Source organism: Zalophus californianus, chromosome 10 (assembly GCF_009762305.2).
Source record: "Zalophus californianus isolate mZalCal1 chromosome 10, mZalCal1.pri.v2, whole genome shotgun sequence".
Taxonomy (NCBI): domain Eukaryota; kingdom Metazoa; phylum Chordata; class Mammalia; order Carnivora; family Otariidae; genus Zalophus; species Zalophus californianus.
In genome coordinates, this window is record NC_045604.1 from 107,580,975 (window position 1) to 107,602,995 (window position 22,021).

At 43.9% G+C, this 22,021-nt stretch overlaps 1 protein-coding gene across 3 annotated transcripts in view; it reads right to left on the bottom strand.

Annotated features, from left to right (window-relative positions):
* Positions 1-8,840: 8,840 nt before the first annotated feature.
* Positions 8,841-22,021, bottom strand: part of TMEM225B (transmembrane protein 225B) — a 31,778-nt gene continuing 18,597 nt past the window's right edge. The window contains exons 4-9 of one of the 3 annotated variants that reach the window (XM_027610382.2): positions 21,329-21,407; positions 19,798-20,008; positions 18,154-18,300; positions 17,196-17,333; positions 9,386-9,592; positions 8,841-8,990 (exon numbers count right to left, since the gene is read on the bottom strand). In XM_027610382.2, the coding sequence (XP_027466183.1) occupies positions 9,420-9,592; positions 17,196-17,333; positions 18,154-18,300; positions 19,798-20,008; positions 21,329-21,407 (748 nt within the window). In that variant the 3' untranslated portion in view covers positions 8,841-8,990; positions 9,386-9,419. Of the gene's footprint in view, positions 8,991-9,239; positions 9,593-17,195; positions 17,334-18,121; positions 18,301-19,797; positions 20,009-21,328; positions 21,408-22,021 lie in introns of those variants that run through there. The other 2 variants (XM_027610385.1, XM_027610384.2) reach the window with 2 other exon arrangements.

The following is a 22,021-nucleotide window of genomic DNA, read 5'->3' on the forward strand; positions in this document are numbered from 1 at the left end:
GTCAGACAGGTGCGTGAGGAAAGAGCCCCTTCCGCTTCCTCTCTAGGACTCCCGGAGGTCGGTGTGTCTCTATGGTCGCTGGTCCCCTGGGCCTCTCCCCGGAGACCGAGTGCCTCTTCCCGGGCTAACTCGTCCCTTAGAGGCTCGCGGTCCTCGCGATCGTCAGGCCCTTTGGCGCCTCTGTGGCTTTGCATCTGCTTTCCCTCCGTGAGAAGGTCCCTCCAGACATACTACCCGACGCGAAGCCTGTGTCAGTGGGCTTTAGAGTCCAATCGGTCAACACGTGCTTATTCCGCGCTTCTTGTACTTTGTGCAAGGCGCAGGGGCCGAGGGTGACAGAGGGAAGCACCGAATGCTATAGGTTCGCATAAGAGGGGCCTCCACCCGGGTAGTTGGGAGGAGGGAGTCAGGGAAGGCTTCCTGGAGGAGCCGGCACCTCAGCTCAGATTTGAAGGGTGGACCTTTTAAAAAGTGAGGTGAGTGTCCCTAGTGAGTGTGGAGGGACTGACCTTATTCCCACACCACCCAGGCCACTTGAGCAGACGGTTAAACTAAGTATTTCGGTTGATAAGCTAAAGGCAATGGGAAGCCATGGAAAGGTTTAAAGGTGGGAAGGGACACTTTTTGGAAAGATGTTGCTGAGAACCCTTCGAGAAAGACGGAGCAAGAAGGGAGGGAGGTGGAGAAATGAGACGGCTGATTGTCGCATAAAAAGAGGCTTAAAGATGCAGTCCAAGAGAGAGAGGGTCAGACAGACCTGGGGCATTCGGTGAGAACAGAGATTGCAAGGAGTGATTCAATAGGAAACTTACTGAGGAAGTAAAATTGCCAAGGTTTGAGGACTGATTGGGTCTGAAGGATGAGAGAGAAGGTGGAATAATTTAGTAAATGACCAAGGCCACATTTATCGATAAGGATGAACATTTAAAAAGCAGACAACTGATCGGTCGTCTGGAAAGAGATAATGTTGGCCTTATACTGCATCCAGGACCAAGTCCAGCTGGGCTCACGGGATCTCAGATTCTTTTATATTACAAATTACATGATCAATCCACCTTGGGAATAGTGTCGGATAGCCACCAACCACTAACATGCACTCACATCTGAGAGGTATGAGACAACCTTGTCATCTGGGGCCAAATGAAACTGCCCAATTGGCTCAATCTGTCTGGGAAAACTGAACTATTCCTAGTGATATCAAAAACCTTCCTTCAGTTTGTCATGGAGAAGACACAGGGAAGAGAGCATTCTGGCAAAGGCAGGAGGAGATTGGATCAGATCACGGGTTTCCAGGGCAGCTTTGGAGAGGAAAGGGGACTCCTCTGAATTGGAAAGAAAAGATTCAAAGATGAGTGATGGTCTAGGTCGGGGCTCAGCAAACTTTTTCTATGAAAGGCCAGAAAGTAACTATCCTAGGTTTTGCTGGACACATTTTCACATATTCATTTTTGCAATCCTGTAAAAATGTCAAAGCCATGTTTAGCTCACAGCCAGCACTAGATTTGACACAAGGGCTGTAGTTGGCTGACCTCTGAAGTAGATGGTTTTAAAATCATACTACGGAGGTGTTTGAGGAGTTCTTTCTTGGCCTCTTGCCCCAGTGATATTGCCTGCTGAGAATGCGTGGGACAGTGATAGGCTTAAATAATGGAGTAAAAACTGAAATATCTATTGTGAGGAATGATGTAAGAAAAAATTATATGGGTGCCTAGGTGGCTCAGGCATTAAGCATCTGCCTTCCACTCAGGTCATGATCTCAGGGTCCTGGGATCGAGCCCCAAGTTGGGTTCCCTGCTCAGCAGAGAGCCTGCTTGTCCCTCTCCCTCTGCCTTCCCACCCCCCACTCGTGCTCTCTCCCTCTCTCTCTCAAATAAATTTTTTTACTTTTTTTTAAAGATTTTATTTATTTATTTGACAGAGCGAGAGACAGCGAGAGAGGGAGCACAAGCAGGGGGAGTGGGAGAGACTCCCACTGAGCACAGAGCCCAACTCGAGACTCAATCCCAGGACGCTGAGATCATGACCTGAGCTGAAACCAAGAGCCAGACGCCTAACCAACTGTGCTACCCAGGCGCCCCCCTATTTGTCTTTCTTAAGGAACTTCATGCACGGCAAAAGATTGTATGTTTTACGTATTCAAATTCATTCATCCTTTTTTATTTTTTTTAAGATTTTATTTATTTATTTGAGAGAGAGAGCATACGCATGCACGCGCGCGCACACACACACACACACACACGCACACACACACACACAAACACACAAGCCCAGAGTAGGGGGGTTGGGGAGGAAGGGGCAGAGGGAGAGGGAGAAGCAGACTCCCCGCTGAGCAGGGAGCTCAATGCAGGGCTCAATCCCAGGACCCTGAGATCATGACCTGAGCGGAAGGCAGATGCTTAAGCGACTGAGCCACCCAGGCACCCTTCATTCACTCTTTTTTAAAAATCTCTGTGCCTTCAGAACCCCTCTCAAAATCAATAATAATAGGTCAACACCCCGACATCTAATAGTAAAACTTACGAGTCTCAGAGACAAAGAGAAAATCCTGAAAGCAGCTCGGGAGAAGAGATATGTAACCTACAATGGTAGAAACATTAGATTGGCAACAGACCTATCCACAGAGACCTGGCAGGCCAGAAAGGACTGGCAAGATATCTTCAGAGCACTAAACGAGAAAAATATGCAGCCAAGAATACTATATCCAGCTAGGCTATCATTGAAAATAGAAGGAGAGATAAAAAGCTTCCAGAACAAACAAAAACTAAAGGAATTTGCAAACACGAAACCAGCCCTCCAAGAAATATTGAGAGGGGTCCTCTAAGCAAAGAGAGAACCTAAAAGCAGCAAAGACAGAAACGAACACAGACAACACAGTTAACAGTCACCTTACAGGTAATACAATGGCACTAAATTCATACCTTTCAATAGTTACCCTGAATGTAAATGGGCTAAATGCCCCAATCAAAAGACACAGGCTATCAGATTGGATTAAAAAACAAGACCCATCAATATGCTGTCTGCAAGAGACTCATTTTAGACCCAAAGACACCCCCAGATTGAAAGTGAGGGGGTGGAAAACCATTTACCATGCTAATGGACACCAAAAGAAAGCTGGGGTGGCAATCCTTATATCAGACAAACTAGATTTTAAAACAAAGACTGTAATAAGAGATGAGGAAGGACACTATATCCTACTTAAAGGGTCTATCCAACAAGAAGATCTAACAATTGTAAATATCTATGCCCCGAACATGGGAGCAGCCAATTATATAAGGCAATTAATAACAAAAGCAAAGAAACACATTGACAACAATACAATAACAGTGGGGGACTTAACACCCCCTGACTGAAATGGACAGATCATCTAAGCAAAAGATCAACAAGGAAATAAAGACTTTAAATGACACACTGGACCAAATGGACTTCACAGACATATTCAGAACATTCCATCCCAAAGCAACGGAATACACATTCTTCTCTAGTGCCCATGGAACATTCTCCAGAATTGATCACATCCTAGGTCACAAATCAGGTCTCAATCGGTACCAAAACATTGGGATCATTCCCTGCATATTTTCAGACCACAATGCTTTGAAACTAGAACTCAACCACAAGAGGAAAGTCAGAAAGAACTCAAATACATGGAGGCTAAAGAGCATCCTACTAAAGAATGAATGGGTCAACCAAGAAATTAAAGAAGAATTAAAAAAATTCATAGAAACCAATGAAAATGAAAACACAACTGTTCAAAATCTTTGGGATACAGCAAAGGCAGTCCTGAGAGGAAAGTATATAGCAATACAAGCCTTTCTCAAGAAACAAGAAAGGTCTCAAATACACAACCTAACCCTACACCTAAAGGAGCTGGAGAAAGAACAGCAAATAAAGCCTAAACCCAGCAGGAGAAGAGAAATCATAAAGATCAGAGCAGAAATCAATGAACTAGAAACCAAAAGAACAGTAGAACAGATCAACGAAACTAGGAGCTGGTTCTTTGAAAGAATTAACGAGATTGATAAACCCCTGGCCAGACTGATCAAAAAGAAAAGAGAAATGACCCAAATCAACAAAATCATGAATGAAAGAGGAGAGATCACAACCAACACCAAAGAAATACAAACAATTATAAGAACATATTATGAGCGACTCTATGCCAGCAAATTAGATAACCTGGAAGAAATGGGTGCATTCCTAGAGATGTATCAACTACCAAAATTGAACCAGGAAGAAATAGAAAACCTGAACAGACCTATAACCACTAAGGAAATTGAAACAGTCATCAAAAATCTCCCAAGAAACAAAAGCCCAGGGCCAGATGGCTTCCCAAGGGAATTCTATCAGACATTTCAAGAAGAATTAATACGTATTCTCCTGAAACTATTCCAAAAAATAGAAATGGAAGGGAAACTTCCAAACTCATTTTATGAGGCCAGCATTACCTTGATCCCAAAACCAGACAAAGACCCCATCGAAAAAGAGAATTACAGACCAATATCCTTGATGAACATGGATGCAAAAATTCTCACCAAAATACTAGCCAATAGGATCCAACAGTACATTAAAAGGATTATTCACCACGACCAAGTGGGATTTATTCCTGGGCTGCAAGGCTGGTTCAACATCCGCAAATCAATCAATGTGATACAATACATTAACAAAAGAAAGAGCAAGAATCATATGATCCTCTCAATAGATGCAGAAAAGGCATTTGACAAATACAACATCCTTTCTTGATCAAAACTCTTCAGAGTATAGGGATAGAGGGTACATACCTCAATATCATAAAAGCCATCTATGAAAACCTACAGCGAATATCATTCTCAATGGGGAAAGGCTGAGAGCTTTTCCCCTAAGGTCAGGAACGCGGCAGGGATGTACTCTCACCACTGCTATTCAACATAGTATTAGAAGTCCTAGCCACAGCAATCAGACAACAAAAAGAAATCAAAGGCATCCAAATCGGCAAAGAGGAAGTCAAACTCTCACTCTTTGCAGATGATATGATACTGTATGTGGAAAACCCAAAAGACTCCACCCCAAAACTGCTAGAACTCATACAGGAATTCAGTAAAGTAGCAGGATATAAAATCAATGCACAGAAATCAGTGGCATTCCTATACACCAACAACAAGACAGAAGAGAGACAAATCAAGGAGTCGATCCCATTTACAATTGCACCTGAAACCATTAGATACCTAGGAATAAATCTAACCAAAGAGGGAAAGGATCTGTACTCAGAAAACTATAAAATACTCATGAAAGAAATTGAAGAAGACACAAAGAAATGGAAAAACGTTCCATGCTCATGGATTGGGAGAATCAACATTGTGAAGATGTCAATGCTACCTAGAGCAATCTACACATTCAATGCAATCCCCATCAAAATACCATCCACTTTTTTCAAAGAAATGGAACAAATAATCCTAAATTTGTATGGAACCAGAAGAGACCCAGAATAGCCAGGGGAATACTGAAAAAGAAAAGCAAAGCTGGCGGCATCACAATTCCGGACTTCCAGCTCTATTACAAAGCTGTCATCATCAAGACAGTATGGTACTGGCACAAAAACAGACACATAGATCCAGGGAACAGAATCGAGAGCCCAGAAATGGACCCTCAACTCTATGGTCAACTTATCTTTGACAAAGCAGGAAAGAATGTCCAATGGCAAAAAGAGAGTCTCTTCAACAAATGGTGTTGGGAAAATTGGACAGCCACATGCAGAAGAATGAAACTGGACCATTTCCTTACACCACACACAAAAATAGACTCCAAATGGTTGAAAGACCTAAACGTGAGACAGGAGTCCATCAAAATCCTAAAGGAGAACACAGGTAGCAACCTTTTCGACCTTAGCCGCAGCAACTTCTTCCTAAAAACATCGCCAAAGGCACGGGAAGCCAGGGCAAAAATGAACTATTGGGATTTCATCAAGATAAAAAGCTTTTGCACAGCAAAAGAAACAGTCCACAAAACCAAAAGACAACCGACAGAATGGGAGAAAATATTTGCAAATGACATATCAGATAAAGGGCTAGTATCCAAAATGTATAAAGAACTTCTCAAACTCAACACCCAAAGAACAAATAATCCAATCAAGAAATGGGCAGAAGACATGAACAGACATTTCTCCAAAGAAGACATCCAAATGGCCAACAGGCACATGAAAAAGTGCTCCACATCGCTCGGCATCAGGGAAATCCAAATCAAAACCTCAATGAGATACCACCTCACACCAGTCAGAATGGCTAAAATTAACAAGTCAGGGAACGACAGATGTTGGCGGGGATGTGCAGAAAGGGGAACCCTCCTACACTGTTGGTGGGAATGCAAGCTGGTGCAACCCCTCTGGAAAACAGTATGGAGGTTCCTCAAACAGTTGAAATTAGAGCTACCGTTCGATCCAGCAATTGCACTACTGGGTATTTACCACAAAGATACAAATGTAGGGACCCGAAGAGGTACGTGTACCCCAATGTTTATAGCAGCAATGTCCACCATAGCCAAACTGTGGAAAGAGCCAAGATGCCCATCGACAGATGAATGGATAAAGAAGAGGTGGTATATATACACAATGGAATATTATGCAGCCATCAAAAGGAATGAGATCTTGCCATTTGCAACGACGTGGATGGAACTGGAGGGTGTTATGCTGAGTGAAATAAGTCAATCAGAGAAAGACATGTATCACATGACCTCACTGATATGAGGAATTCTTAATCTCAGGAAAGAAACTGAGTGTTACTGGAGTGGTTGGGGGTGGGAGGGATGGGGTGGCTGGGTGATAGACATTGGGGAGGGTATGTGCTACGGTGAGCGCTGTGAATTGTGCAAGACTGTTGAATCACAGTTCTGTACTTCTGAAACAAATAATGCAACATATTTTAAGAAAAAAGAAAAAGAAGAAGATAACAGGAGAGGAAGAAAAGGGGGTATGTCAGAGGGGGAGACGAACCATGAGAGATGATGGACTCTGAAAAACAAACTGAGGGTTCTAGAGGGGAGGGGGGTAGGGGGATGGGTTAGCCTGGTGATGGGTATTGAGGAGGGCATGTTCTGCATGGAGCACTGGGTGTTATGAACAAACAATGAATCATGGAACACTGCACCAAAAACTAATGATGTAATATATGGTGATTAACATAACAATAAAAAAATTTTTTAAAAAATCTCTGTGCCTTCCAGGGGCTCCTGAGTGGCTCAGTCCGTTAAGAGTCTGCCTTCGGCTCAGGTTATGATCTCAGGGTCCTGGGATCGAGCCCCACATCAGGCTCCCTGCTCAGTGGGGAACCTGTTTCTCCCACTCCCTCTGCTCCTCCCCCTGCTCATGCTCTCTCTCTCTCAAATAAATAAATAAAATCTTTATAAAAAAATATCTGTGCCTTCCATAGTCCCAATGGCTAGCAAGTTTTCCTCAACACCATTTGTTGAAGGCTCTATTTTTCCTTGTATAAAGTTGCCTCTATATTTGGACTCCAATTCTGTAATCTACCTGGATCCTATGTCAAGACCTGCCAAATTGTTTAATAACCACAGTTTTATACTTATCTTTTATATTTGGAAGAGCTTTTCTACATCACTGGCCCTTCTTTCCCATGATATAAAGAGAAGATTTTTGAAGAAAAATTAAGAACAGTAGTCTAAAAACTGCAAAGGAAACCAGACAAATTCCAACCTCATGCTCCTGGCCCTGAGAGATCAGAATATAACCAAAGGAATGCTAGGGAAATGGCAATGTCAAAAAGAAGACAGATTTTCAGGGATGCTGAGCAAATGAAGGCACTTTTTCCTAGCAAGGAACATGGTACTAAATGAGTCGAGAGCATCGTGAGGTCCTGAGAGAAAAGAAGGGGAAAAGGGAGGAAGGAAAGAGGGAAAGAGACAGAGGGGCAGAAGGAGAGAGAAAGAAAATTATCTGATAGAAGACATCACCTCTCTGGTTCTTTAATAAGAAAAATGGGTAGAATTATACCTGGCCTATCTTTAGCAGGATAAAGTAAAATGGCAGATATAAGAGTTGCTTTGGCATTAACTATAGAAATGAAGGTTATAGGGGGCACCTAGTGGCTCAGTCAGTTGAGCAACTGACTCTTGATTTCAGCTCAGGACCTGAGATCGGGCTGCCCATACCTGTTTCTGAAGTTGCACTCCTCAAGTTATGATAGCTTTCCCCCCGCTTTGTGTTCCTTACAGAGCAAAGTGGGGAAGCATTGCTGGTGGGTATTGTTCAGATGAAGGGTGGATATGAAGTCTGCAGAGCGCTTGGATCACTGTTCTAGCTGCACCCCCCCCCCAAGCATTCCTACTTCCCAGCCACACCCATCCTAGCGGTGGGGCTGAGAGCTCCCCAGTCTGTAAGCACCATCAGGACACGTTAGAGATGCCCCTGGCTTTAGTGAGAGGATGGAACACCCATATGTTAGTTGGCTAACTTGCCTCTGCTTGCCCCCAGGGGGTTACAGACCCATTAGGCTCAGACTTCCAGACCTGGGGGCTTAATCCTGAGAAGCATTCACCTTTAACCACTCCCAACCCTTCCTTCCAACACATACTTAAGTTTCCTGTACTGAGTCACACCTTTGTCTGGGGACATCACTTTCTTTTTTTTTTTAAGATTTTATTTATTTGAGAGAGAGAGAGAGAGACACAGCGAGAGAGGGAACACAAACAAGGGGAGTGGGAGAGGGAGAAGCAGGCTTCCCAAGGAGCAGGGAGCCCGATGCGGGGCTCGATCCCAGGACCCTGGGACCACGACCTGAGCTGAAGGCGGACGCTCAAGTGGCTGAGCCACCCGGGTGCCCCCATCACTTTTTCTTTTTAATGTCACTAACTCAAACACCCTCTATTGGGGTTATATTCTGTTCGGTTTTTGTTTTACAAAAGCTCACTTCACTTGATCTTTTTGTCATATTCCTTCCTCCCCTCCTGTCCTCCAGGCTGGTTTTCTTGAGGTTTGGATTAACATTCAGTAGTCCTTTTATTGAAAACACCTGCAAAACAAAACACACACACACATTGGGGCGCCTGGGTGGCTCAGTCGGTTAAGCGTCTGCCTTCGGCTCGGGTTGTGATCCCAGGGTCCTTGGATCGAGCCCCGCATCGGGCTCCCTGCTCAGCGGGAAGCCTGCTTCTCCCTCTCCCACTCCCCCTGCTTGTGTTCCCTCTCTCGCTTTCTCTCTGTTAAATAAATAGATAAAATCTTTAAACACACACACACACGAACCACTCAGGAAACAGAATAATTCAAAAAACTTTTAATAAATTGCAAAGACAAGCAAGACAGAATCACTGTGAGTACGGGGAAGGGGAGCACTGATCTGACTCAGGAAGCTTATCAGAAGCCGCAGAGACTGGCTGCCCCTAAGGCCCCCACGCGGGCACTCACAGAGCTGAGGCTGGGTGGAGGACACTCTCCCGGACTAGGTAATCGTTTCTTCCTTCAGCAGTGTCTCCTTTTGTATTGAGCTCAGGTCTCCTCCCAAACTCTCCAGATTCTCCAGGTGGGGGACCCCTTGGGTTTCCTCGATACTCCGGGAATTGGGCAACCGATGGCAGCTAAGGCAGGCTGTTTCTTGAAAGAGGCAGATGGCACCTGGGTAACAGCGAAAGTTTGGGTCAGGCTGGAGAGTGAGGTCAGGAACTCCCTCCTCGAATGTGACCCCCTTGTCTGCACCCGCCCTCCCTAGTTCTCCCCTCCAATATAGAGTATTACAGAGACAGACAGAAAACATAATGCATCACAAGACAAGGCATACAAAAAGATGGATAAAACTCACAGAACCATAGCCAGTGCTGGAAGGCATCTTAGCAACCAGCTAACTATTAATAGGTAAGAAAACAAGGTTTAAGAGGAAGGTCAAACACAAAACCCAGGCCTCTTGATGCCCAACTCAAGACCCCCAGTAAAGTAAAAGAACAGAAAAAGAGAATTAATGTCATAAAACAAATGTAGACTTCTTGAGTGAATAATAAATGCTGTATTAAGGTTAAGGCTAAGAGAAAGAACAACTTCTATGTTCAGCATGATAGCAGACTACATACTCTCCCAATAAAAACAACTAAAATTCTATATAAGATATTTCTTCAGGGGGGAAATCAGAGGGGGAGACGAACCATGAGAGACGATGGACTCTGAGAAACAAACTGAGGGTTCTAGACGGGAGGCAGGTGGGAGGATGGGTTAGCCTGGTGATGGGTATTAAAGAGGGCACGTTCTGCGTGGAGCACTGGGTGTTATAGGCAAACAATGAATCATGGAACACTACATCAAAAACTAATGATGTACTGTATGGTGACTAACATAACATAATAAAAAAAAAGATATTTCTTCAAACACCTATTTGTAAATACATCATCAAACTGGCATCAGGGTAAGGCATTTTTAGAAACAAAACCCTAGTGAAAACAGAAACCTAGAGAGTTTAAGCAAGCACACAATTAGCCTTCATGTGGGAGACATGCAGTCAACCCAGGTAACTCTGAGTTTCCATTCTGTTGGCCATTTGGGACACAAAATGAGAGGAAAAGCTCGGGGCCTGCTCAAGATGAGCAATCTAAGAAGGGTCTGCCATATGAAGCTAGAACTTTCAAATTACCTGTATTGACTGAGAATTCATAAACAGAGGCTAGCTGTTCTGTGGGTCTGCAACTAAAATTCACAATACCTGTTGTGATTCTTGGCTAGCTGTGCACCCAAGCACCAAGCAGAAGCAAATGCAAATCCCTTTCTGAAAAAACACTTTAAATACAGGCCTCAAAGAATTTCTACCCAAAAAAAAAAAAAAAAAACCAAGGAAAATGAATTCACAAACATACCAAGAAACAAGGCACCAGAAGCAAAAGCCTGAAAAACAGCAGCCGATGGACTCAGACCAGCATATCATATCATTCAGTTGTTAAACTTAAAGGACACAGAATGCAAGGTATGCTTAACATGTATAATAAAAATATGTTTAGAGAACAGATTAAAAATATAAGTGAGGGGGCGCCTGGGTGGCTCAGTCATTAAGCATCTGCCCTCGGCTCAGGTCATGATTCCAGGGTCCTGGGATCAAGCCCCACATCGGGCTCCCTGCTCGGCGGGAAGCCTGCTTCTCCCTCTCCCACTCCCCCTGCTCGTGTTCCCTCTCTCGCTGTGTCTCTCTCCGTCAAATAAATGAAATCTTTTTAAAAAAAAATCAGAATAAGAAAGTAAGAGGATAAATTAAACAGCAAATTAGATACAGCAAGAGATAAAATTACTGGATGAGCCTAAGACGGATCCAGAGATATGATTAGAATGCAGCATGGAAACACAGAGGTGAAAAATATGAAGGAAAAAAAATCAAACATAAAAGACAGAAGGGTGGATGCGTCTAATAATATGAACTTCAGAAAGACTGAAAAAATGGGGAAGAAGCAGTATTTGAAGAGACCATAGTTAAGAATTTTCCAGTACGGGGGCGCCTGGGTGGCTCAGTCAGTAAGCGTCTGCCTTCGGCTCAGGTCATGATCCCAGGGTCCTGGGATCGAGCCCCGCATCGGGCTCCCTGCTCGGCGGGAAGCCTGCTTCTTCCCTCTCCCACTCCCCTGCTTGTGTTCCCTCTCTCACTGTGTCTCCCTCTGTCAAATAAATAAATAAAATCTTTAAAAACTATATATGTGAGGGAAAAGAGTATAAAAATACATGAATTAAGGGGAAATATAATTTCCAGTTATAAAAACAGATTGAAATAAAAATTTAATAGGTGAAGCAGCCAACCAGACACAGCTGAAAAGTGAATGGATGAAACTGAAGATACATCTATATGAGTTATTCAGAATGCAGCCCAGAAAGACAAAGAGATGGAAAGCATGAAAAGAGAGAGAGAGACATAGGATAGAGTGACAAAGTCTAACAGATGTCTTCCTGGAGTTCACAAAGGAAAGAAAAGAGAAGGAAAGAACATAGAGATATAAAAGAGATTAAAATGATCGAGAAATTTTGAAAGACATCATTCCTCAGACAGTTCATACCACAAGTCATGATACAAATATCCACACCCAGTACCTAAAGTACCAAAGACAGTCTGAGAAAAAAACAAAGATTGCTTCAAAAAGAATGATATTTTTAGAGTCAACAACAATGGAAGTGGTAAAATAATAATAACAGAATAATATCTTGAATGCTTGGGGATACTGACAACTTAAAAATGTAAGTTCAGCAAAACTAATTTTCATAAACAAAAATGAAAGGAAGATAATTTCATACAAACAAAATATGAGAGAGTGTATCTCTAACTGACCCTAACTAAAACCCATTATAAAGGATGTATTTCAGGGGGCGCCTGGGTGGCTCAGCCGTTAAGCGTTTGCCTTCAGCTCAGGTCATGATCCCAGGGTCCCGGGATCGAGCCCCGCATCGGGCTCCCTGCTCAGCGGGAAGCCTGCTTCTCCCTCTCCCACTCCCCCTGCTTGTGTTCCCTCTCTCGCTGTGTCTCTCTCTGTCAAATAAATAAAATCTTTAAAAATAAATAAATAATAAAGGATGTATTTCAGGCAGAAGGACAGAAGGTTTGATAAGCAACTAAATTGGTAAATATGTGGGTAAATTTAAATAACCAACAAATATCAAATGCATAAAATAACAATACAATCAAATATATAAAATTAAAAAGAAAAGAGAAGAAACTAAAACGTGCAAAATAGCATATAAATTGGGAAGGCTTTACCTTGTATTATTTATAAAGAAAATAAATATGCTGATGAACTTTCAACTTTGTTTAGTAAGCATGTTAAAATATCAAGAGTAGCTACTACAAGAATACAAATAGACTACATAACTTCCAAACTAAAGAGGGGGAAAATATAATATAATGAGAACTGTATTGATAAAAGTCAATCAATTCAAAGCAATGCAAGAGAGGTTGGGGGGGTGGGGAGCAGAAAAAACTGAAAACAAAAAGTAAGGTGGTAGGAAAAAATAGAAATATATCAGTAGTCACAATAAATGTAAATCAATAATAAATACTCCAGTTAAAAGACAACAATTATAAAACTAGATGAAAAAAATATAATCATCAGCTATATGATTACATATAAGTAAAAGATTAGAAAGATATATAACAGGCAAATACTAACCTAAAGAATGTAGAAGTAGCTAGAGTAATATCAGATAAAACAGACTTTAGCAAAAGGGATTACTAGAAATAAAAAGGATCACAGCATGCATAATGATTAAAAGTTCAAGTCACCAGTAAAACAGAACAATTCTTTTTTTTTTGCCTTTAAAATCATTTTATACACAATTTTCCCAACTTGTTCCCCCCCCCAAGTTAATAGAGCGTGAATGGCCCTCCACATCAATACATAAAGACTTACTATACTTTTTAACAGCTACATAGTACTTCATTACATGAATGTAACATAATTTTATATATTTCCCTTCCTTAGATAATGCTGCTGAGAACATTCTTGTATTTTCCCATACTTGTGCTAGTATTTCCATTTCATCGGGTTTTGAAAGGCTTGTTCTATAGCTATAACTGGTAGACTTTCCTTCTTCATGTTGAACTGAAAATCTGTCAACCTGTGAATTTCTCTGCGGCTGCCACTCCTGTGATGTGGTTTTCTACTTCGCTGTGAGCACGAGTCCAGGCTTATAAAAAATTGTGAATACAATTTCATTATACATATATTTGTCTCTTTTACTGGTAAAACTTGAACACATGTGTTTTCTTGCTTTATCCTTGAAGCAAGTATGATGCAATTAAAACGTGAGTTAACTTTGTTAATAACTGAATTTCTGGACAGGTATGCTTTTACAGGAGACTGTGATTTTGTGGATCTTTCCACGTTGCTTCAACTCTGTTTCTTGGCCTGAGTGATGCCAACCACATCTGTGCATTCTGTGGTAGAGCAAGGTCAATTGTTAGGCTGTCATTAAGCTGCTTATGAAGACAGTTTAGAAGAGTTTTGCAGGCAAAAATCAAGAGGAAAGTTTCCATATATGTGTAAGCTCTGCCCCTCTGAAACTGGCATCTGAATTGCCAGGAAGAGTTCCTATCCTGTTAAGTTGGAAGTAATGAGAAAGGAAAACAGGGCATATAAGTGAATGAGATTGAGAACTGCCTATAGGGAGTAGGCCCTATGGTACTTTTATTTTTTTTCAGCTTTTTAAAATTAATGTAATTTTCTTTATTAGAAAAATATACTTGGATATCTTTACCATTTCCATTTTTTTGAAAAACAAATTCATTATTTTCAGCTATTGTTTTAATTTTTTTTATTGTGGTAAGAATGCTTAACATGAGATCTACCTACCTAACAAATTTGCGAGTGTACAGTAGTATTCTTAACTATAGGCATTATGTTGCGCAGCACATCTTTAGAACTTACTTATCTTGAATAACTAAGACATTATATCCATCGAACAACATTTCATCTCACCCTCCTAGGCCCTGGCAACTACCATTCTACTCTGCTTCTACAACTTCAACTATTTTGGTCATCTCATATTGTGCAGTCATGCGGTATTTGTCCTTCTGTGACTAGCTTAAAATAGGACAATTCTAAATCAAGATTAGAACAATATAATGAATAAGCTTGATCTAATGTTTATAAAAGTTGCACTCAACATAAAACATGAAAATGGACCTCAAACTAGGCTATAAAACAAGTCTCAATAAATCTGAACACATTAGGATTATATAGACCATGATCTCTCATCACATTGAAATCAAGTCAAAATCATTTAACACAAAGATACAATAAAAAATTATATGCTTGGAAATGTAAAAGTATAGTTTAAAATAATTCATGGATCAAAAAAATCATAAGGGGAACTAGAAAATATTTGAAATAGAACAGTAACATAAAATACTGCATATGAAAATGGGAGCTACAAATGAAGCAATTCCTACAGGGAAATTGAAGCTTTAATTGCCTACTTAGAAAAGAAGAAGTAGGGGCGCCTGGGTGGCTCAGTCAGTTAAGCGTCTACCTTCGGCTCGGGTCATGATCCTGGAGTCCCAGAATAGAGCCCTGCATTGGGCTCCCTGCTCAGCGGGAAGTCTACTTCTCCCTATGCCCCTCACCCCTCTCATGCTCTCTCTCTCTCATCCTCTCTCTCTCTCTCAATTAAATAAATAAAATGTTAAAAAAAGAAAAGAAGTAAGCAATGAGTTTAGATCCTGACTTAAGAAGCTGGAAAAGGAATAGCAGAATAAATGCAAAAATGTAGTAGCGAGGGAGGTTCAAAATAAGAAGGAAGAATTAATTAAATAGGAAACAAACATAAAATATGAAGGTTCAAGAAAGCTAAACGTGGGCGCCTGAGTGGCTCAGTTGGTTAAGCGACTGTCTTCGGCTCAGGTCATGATCCTGGAGTCCCGGGATCGAGTCCCGCATCGGACTCCCTGCTCAGCAGGGAGTCTGCTTCTCCCTCGGACCTTCCCCCCTCTCATGCTCTCTATCTCATTCTCTCTCTCAAATAAATAAATAAAATCTTTAAAAAAATTAAAAAAAAAAAAGAAAGCTAAACGCCAGTCCTTTGGAAAGACTAAAAATGTGGTAAACCTCTGACAAGTCTGGCAATGAAAAAAGAAAAAATTAAGTATGAAAAATGAAGCACGTAACTACAGATGCACCACAAAATAAAGTTAAAAAAGAAAACATTTCGAGTAGCTTTATGTCAATAAATTTCAAAATTTAGCAAAATATATAAACTTATAGAAATATATATAAATTACCAAAACTAACTCAAGGAGAAATCAAATACCTCAATAGTCCTATAGTCATTAAAAGAAACTGAATCATGAGCTTAAAATTCTCCCACAGAGAAATACCATGCTCCTTCTACAAACAAGCTTAGTTGTACAATTAAATACTTAAGATGGTAAAAATGAATGAACCCTGATGTAATGTATGGTGATTAACATAACGATAAAACAATTAAAAAAATGAATGAACCCTAGAGTTCCTTGTATTAACATGGAGGTTATACTGTTGTATAAACACAGTATGATCATACAAAGTTTTAAAACAAGTAAAACAAAGTAATAAGTTGTTTAAGGATAAATACACATGTAGTAAATATGATTATCACAAACTTCAGAATAATCGGTTCCTGAGGGGAGACAAGAGAATGAGATCAGGAAGAGCCACAGGGTTGAGGGGGGAAAGACTTCAAAGATACTTAATATTCTACCATATTTCATCAATGTTGACAAGCCCATTCTTTTCACGTTTCTGAAATGAGGATGTGCCTTACGAGCTACAACACCTTATAATTAATTATTCTTGGCATCCTTTTTTCTTTCTCGGTGATACATAAATAAGAATGTAACTTACAAACAGTGGATTCCATGAAAATATGGCTAGTTCTTAAACTAAATGGTGGAAATGGGCAGACAGTTTATTTTTAATTACCTAGCTCATATATTATAAATATTTTTATATATTCAGTGTATAATAAAATCAGGTTAAAATAGATTATGTTATGGGTCAGGTTAATATAGCAGGAAGATGGGGTGCCTGGGTGGCTCAGTTGGTTAAGCGACTGCCTTCGGCTCAGGTCATGATCCTGGAGTCCCGGGATCGAGTCCCACATCGGGCTCCCTGCTCAGCGGGGAGTCTGCTTCTCCCTCTGACCCTCTTCCCTCTTGTGCGCGCTCTCTCTCATTCTCTCTCTCTCAAATAAATAAATAAAATCTTTAAAAAAAAATATAGCAGGAAGATTAGGAAAAAGGACAAAATTAGAGAGTATTGAGGGCTTAGATGGTGATGGTATATAAAGATAAGACAGTAAGGTGAAGGTGAGGTGAATAAGATCATAGATTCCAAGAGAGAGAGATAGGCACCGAAACCTGTAGGAGTCAGGACAGAATAAGATAGAATATGAAACCTGGAGGTTGGTTCTAAAGTCAAGGGGGACAAGGATGAGAGATAGGGCTGAGCTCTAGAGCAGTGCTGTTCAGTAGAGCTTTCTGCAATGACGGGAATTTCTATATCGGCACCACTAAATATGGCAGCTACCAGATACATCATAAATGTTACCAAACACCTGAAATGTGGCTAGCATGGCTGAAGAACTGAATTTCTATTTACTTCACTTTAATTAATTAAATAGCCACAAGTAGCTAGTGACTACAGTTTTGGACAGCACCACTCTAGAGCGTCCATGGCTCTTGAATCCAGACAGAGGACAGGGAGAAGGGCACCAGCCCCAGGACACTCACCAGCCACTATGAACAGAACGATGGCAAAGCCAAGGACGTAGTAAGGCCACTGCACGGAGATCTGGGGGGGGGTGGGCTTCATCCTCAGATTCTGGATCTCCAGGGCATGCAGCAACAAGGCCAGGAAGGCACAGACCCCTGCAGGGTCACAGGGAGGCACTCTTGCTCTCTTCCCATGGTTCCCACCTTTGCCCTTAATCAGACAGAGTCACGTGGCCCACAACCAGTGTGGCTCCTGTGTGGAGGCTCTTTTCCCCAGCCCACATCTGTGCCCTCTCAGAGCCCGTAACCTCTACCCCACATGCCTGTCTTTCCCTCCATCCCAGCTCATTTCAAAGCCCATGTGCCTCACCTCCCAGGGGCCCCAAAACCAGAAATCCCTTTCCCGGGTCCCCTCTGTGCCCATGCCATTGGCTGACTCCAGATGGGGCCCCCTGGGTGTGATGCTTTGGGTACAACTCAACCTGATCTTCCCACTGTGAGCGTTCCACCTCCTTCATGTGATGGGAGCCTCCCAGGGTAGGGCCATGGCCAGCCTTTTAAAGTCAAAAGGTTCCAAAGGGCAGAGATGGAGTCTTCCAACCATTTGTCCAAGAAACACTTATATTCCACTTATATTATATATTTCACTTCCGTATTATCATTGTGTGCCAGATTCTGTGACAGTTGCTGGGATAGAGGTTATGGTAAAAAGACCCCCAGACAAATGGCCCCAAGCCAACACAGTGAGTGCTGTGCTAGTTGGAAGTGCAGGGTGTCAAGCGACCCCCGGGAAGAGCGACTGTCATCCTGGAGGGCAGGCTGCCTCAGAGAAGGCAGCAGGAGAGAGGGGCCCTAAAAATTCCCGCTCTCCTGACATCACAGAAACCAACCATCTCCCTGCCTTTGGGTGCCCCTCTCAAACCCTCCCCAAAGCTGAGGCTTGCCTGAGGACAAGGCTTGCCTGCCTGTTCCACACCTGTGAGGAAGCTGATGAAGGCTGACACCAAATTGCGCTTCCGGGTCCTCGGAAAGAGCTGAGATGCAAAGGACACCAGGATGAAGGTGGTGAGGAAAGACAGGATGACTGCAGACAGCAGGAAAACGCGGCCGAGAATGATGTGCACTGTGGGGGAGGGAGGCTGGGCTGCAGCTGGGCACCCTGACCCGTGACAGGGGACAGAGCCCCGCAGAGCCTGCACAGAGAAGGCCCCCGGAGCTCGGCACCCTCAGTCCCACAGTGCGGCCTGGGACCATGGCTCCAACCCCACCACTTTGCCTCCAAGAGTGCTCTGGTCCCAACATTTTGTTCCCTGTGACATGGAAGGGTATGGGGAAAAAAAATTAGATGGGCAAACGGTCATTTTAATAAACAATAAAAATTATAAAATTTGCATGTGAAAACGTGAAGAATTGCATCAGTACTCGTCACACTGAAAAAAGCCGCAGGTGGAAAATCAGAACTTGTGAGGTTAAGATGTTCTGAACTCTGGGGGGAATGCTTGTTTAATTATCCTGGTTCACAGAAGTAATGAAACACACCCAAAATAGCAGAGCCAGGGTCTTGATGATCCCCTACTATTGGCGTGACTCAGACCCATGTTAAAACAAGTTTGTATACCCTCCTAAGCATGCAGAGATGGACAGCTGGTCGTAGGACAAAAAGACAAAGGTGTTGCTAAAGACCCAAATGTTCTAGATTCTACTCTTGGGTTAAACCAATGGTTCTCAATCGGGGGCAGTTTTACACCCCCACCAGGGATATTTGGCAGTGCTAAGAGGTAATTCTGGTTGTCGCAACTGAGGGCATCAATCGGGTAATAGAGGGTAAGGGTGCTGTTAACTGTCCTGCAAGGAACAGGAAAACCCCCACAAGAAAGATTACCCAGCCAAAGTGTCAGTAGTGCCAAGGCTGAGGAACTCCAGATCAAAGAGCGCACACAGTGTGGCCCATCTTCCCCAAAGAGGTTTCTCCTCTTCTATTACCAGGAGAGAGCCCCTAAAGGCTCTTCCCCAAAGAGGCTCACCTCTTTTCCAAGACAGACATCCTCCTGACCCTCCCAAGTCCCTTGTAAAACACGGCCTCGGGTGCGTCCACAGTCCATTGAGCTCATATTCATGTGCATTCCCTTGAAAACGCGGTACTCGGGCCTAAGCACCTTATCTGCAGAGCTGCCACCCAGAGTTGGACAGGTGTTTGGCAGAGGGGACAAGTGGGGGCTGAAATCCAGCCTGCGCTCTACTAACAAGGTTGTTCCCCAGCTGGGAGCTGTGCCCACACAAAAAGGTCCCATGTCGGGGAGCTAACTGCAGCCCTGAGAGGTGATGGGGCCTCACACAGTAGGGCAGGACCCCCACCCCTCCATCCTAGGTGGAGCCACTCCTACCCCAGAAATAAACTTTGTTGCTGACACATTTGCTGCTGACCCTGGTGGTCAACTTGATACTATTAACCTTTTGCTAGCCACATATTTTCCTCTAACCTCCAGAGCAGAGACTCAGAAAATGCCCTTATGGGCTTATTAAATTCTGTCCTCTCTGACTCCATCCAGTCCTCTGTCACCCAAGTCCCTACGCTGGCCCCATCTACCCCTCTCCTGTGCCTACCTCCATCCCTCCTTACCTGATAAGGGTCGAGGCTTCCAGCATTTGATATGGAAGCAGTTCTCAAACAGACCACTGAAAAACACCTCGTGGGACTCCTCGTTTACAAGCCGCACCCAGAAGGGAAAGATGGAGACCAGCAGTATGAGCAGGTAGCCCAAGGAGGTCAAGGCGGGGGCTATGGCCCACGTGAATCCCTTTACGTCTTTGTCCTCTAAAGTCAGCATCACCTGTTCAAGGGAAAAGGGAGGGGCGAGGAGATGACGCCTGCAGAAATGTTAGCACATACACGAGCCTCAGGAAATGTTGATTTCTCTGCGTGGATAAATTTTACAACCTTACAGACCTCTTCAGCAGACCTAAAAAAATGCATAAGACATTTTCTGCTGCTAAGTCACCGGGGGATCTTGGGCAAGTAGGGTCCCTTCTCTGAGCCCCAATTTCAGCCTCAATAAAATGAGGTTTAGGTTGGACTAGGCCATCCCCAAACCTCCGCCAACTCTAAAGTTCTCGCCACTGGATTCTGTTAACAATCACCCCACCTACAAAGACCCTCCACACTGTGCTCCACAGGCAGCTAACAGCCAATAGCCCTGGGGTTTCAGGATGACCATAGGGGTGGTAATTAGGCCAGGGTCTGAAGTGTAGAAGACAAGGCCCTCAGAGTGAGTCGGCTGCTCTCTCTGGTCCACACCCTGTGCAAACATCTGTGCTCATGCCCAGGCGCTGTGGCCTCTCTCGGTCCTGAGGCAGACCCCCTCACTGCAGCCGGGGCAGGGAGTGTCTCTGAGGTTGTGGGACTTGCAGAGGGCAGAGTGTGGGTGCACTCTTGCAACCCCCCTCCCAAATCTGCTGTTTATAAACACGTGAACAGCTATTCCTCTCTGAGTGCCGTCAGACTGGTTTGCAAACATCCTCATGGGCTCTCACCTCCTTCCTGTCACTAGCTTCTCTTCTTCCCACCTGAATAATCCTTCCCTCCGTCCAAAGCTCCCCTTAGATCTTCCCTCCACCCTCCAGGCCACACTGATGAGTCACCTCAACTGCCAGGTCTGTTTCCTTTGCTCTAAAATGATGGAGTCGGTCAGCCCCGAGAGCAGTCCTAGCTCTAAAACTCTCTGGTAGGAGAGTTCATGGCTCCATCCTGACTCCCATGCTCCAGATGGGACGGAGTTCGCTAGACACTGTCAGCAGATGGTCTGTGCCCCTGTCTGTCCTCCCACAACCTCAACTTGTCTAAAACGGGCCTTCGTGTTTTCCCCCATTTCGGCCATGATCTGTCACCATGCACTGGCCTGGAGCTCACGCTGGCCTCTCTCTCTCTCACCACACCTCCATCTCATCGGCCTTCCTCCCAGGAAGCCCCCAAGCCCCCACCCTTCCTGCCTGACGCCCACAGGTCTCCTTTCCAAGCACCTCCAGCCTCCACACGGGCCTTCCTTCCCTGGGGGTGCCCTCTCTGCCTTCCCTGTAAAGCTCAGCTTGGCCCCGTAAACCACATGCAGCCCTCCCAGCCACTAGCCACTGTCCATCATTCCCTCCACACTTACTGGACGCCCCATGCCCAGCTCAGGCCAGCGGCAGCGATTCAGGGATGAAAAAAGACAGGAACTCACAGGCTCTTGGTAACTATGGGGAGAAAGACACATAAACAGGTCACTGGGTACAATGCTTTCCTTCCCCCTGCCTGGGTGACTTCAGGGCCAGGTGCACCCCAGCGCACCACATCCTGTCTGTCATTGTCCCCTTCCTCCACCCCCCTACCACCCCGCGGCTCTCCAGCGAGGAAGACCTTGCCAGCCTTTTGGAACAGCCCTTAGCACAGGGATTGGATGACTGTGCCCCATGGATATACAACTTGGGGGATGCACTGATCCAGGCCAGACTCAAAGGACCCTAGCCATGTTAATACAACAGGGAATCGGGAGCCTGGGTGGCTCAGTTGGTTAATCCTCTGATCCTGGGGTCCTGGGATCGAGTCCTGCATGGGGCCCTCTGCTCAGCAGGGAGTCTGCTTCTCCCTCAGCCTGCCGCTCCCCCTGCTTGTGCTCGCTCGTTCTCTCTCTGACAAATAAATAAAATCTTAACCAAAAAAAAGCATTCAAAACAAAACAAAAACAACTGTCAGCAACTATCACACTGTCTTAATTATTATTTAAAAAGACCCAGGAAAGTAAAAGAGTTGCTCGCTCCTGGAGCCTGGACGCCCGGGAGCCACCGTGGGCCTGGGGGAGCTTCCTCAA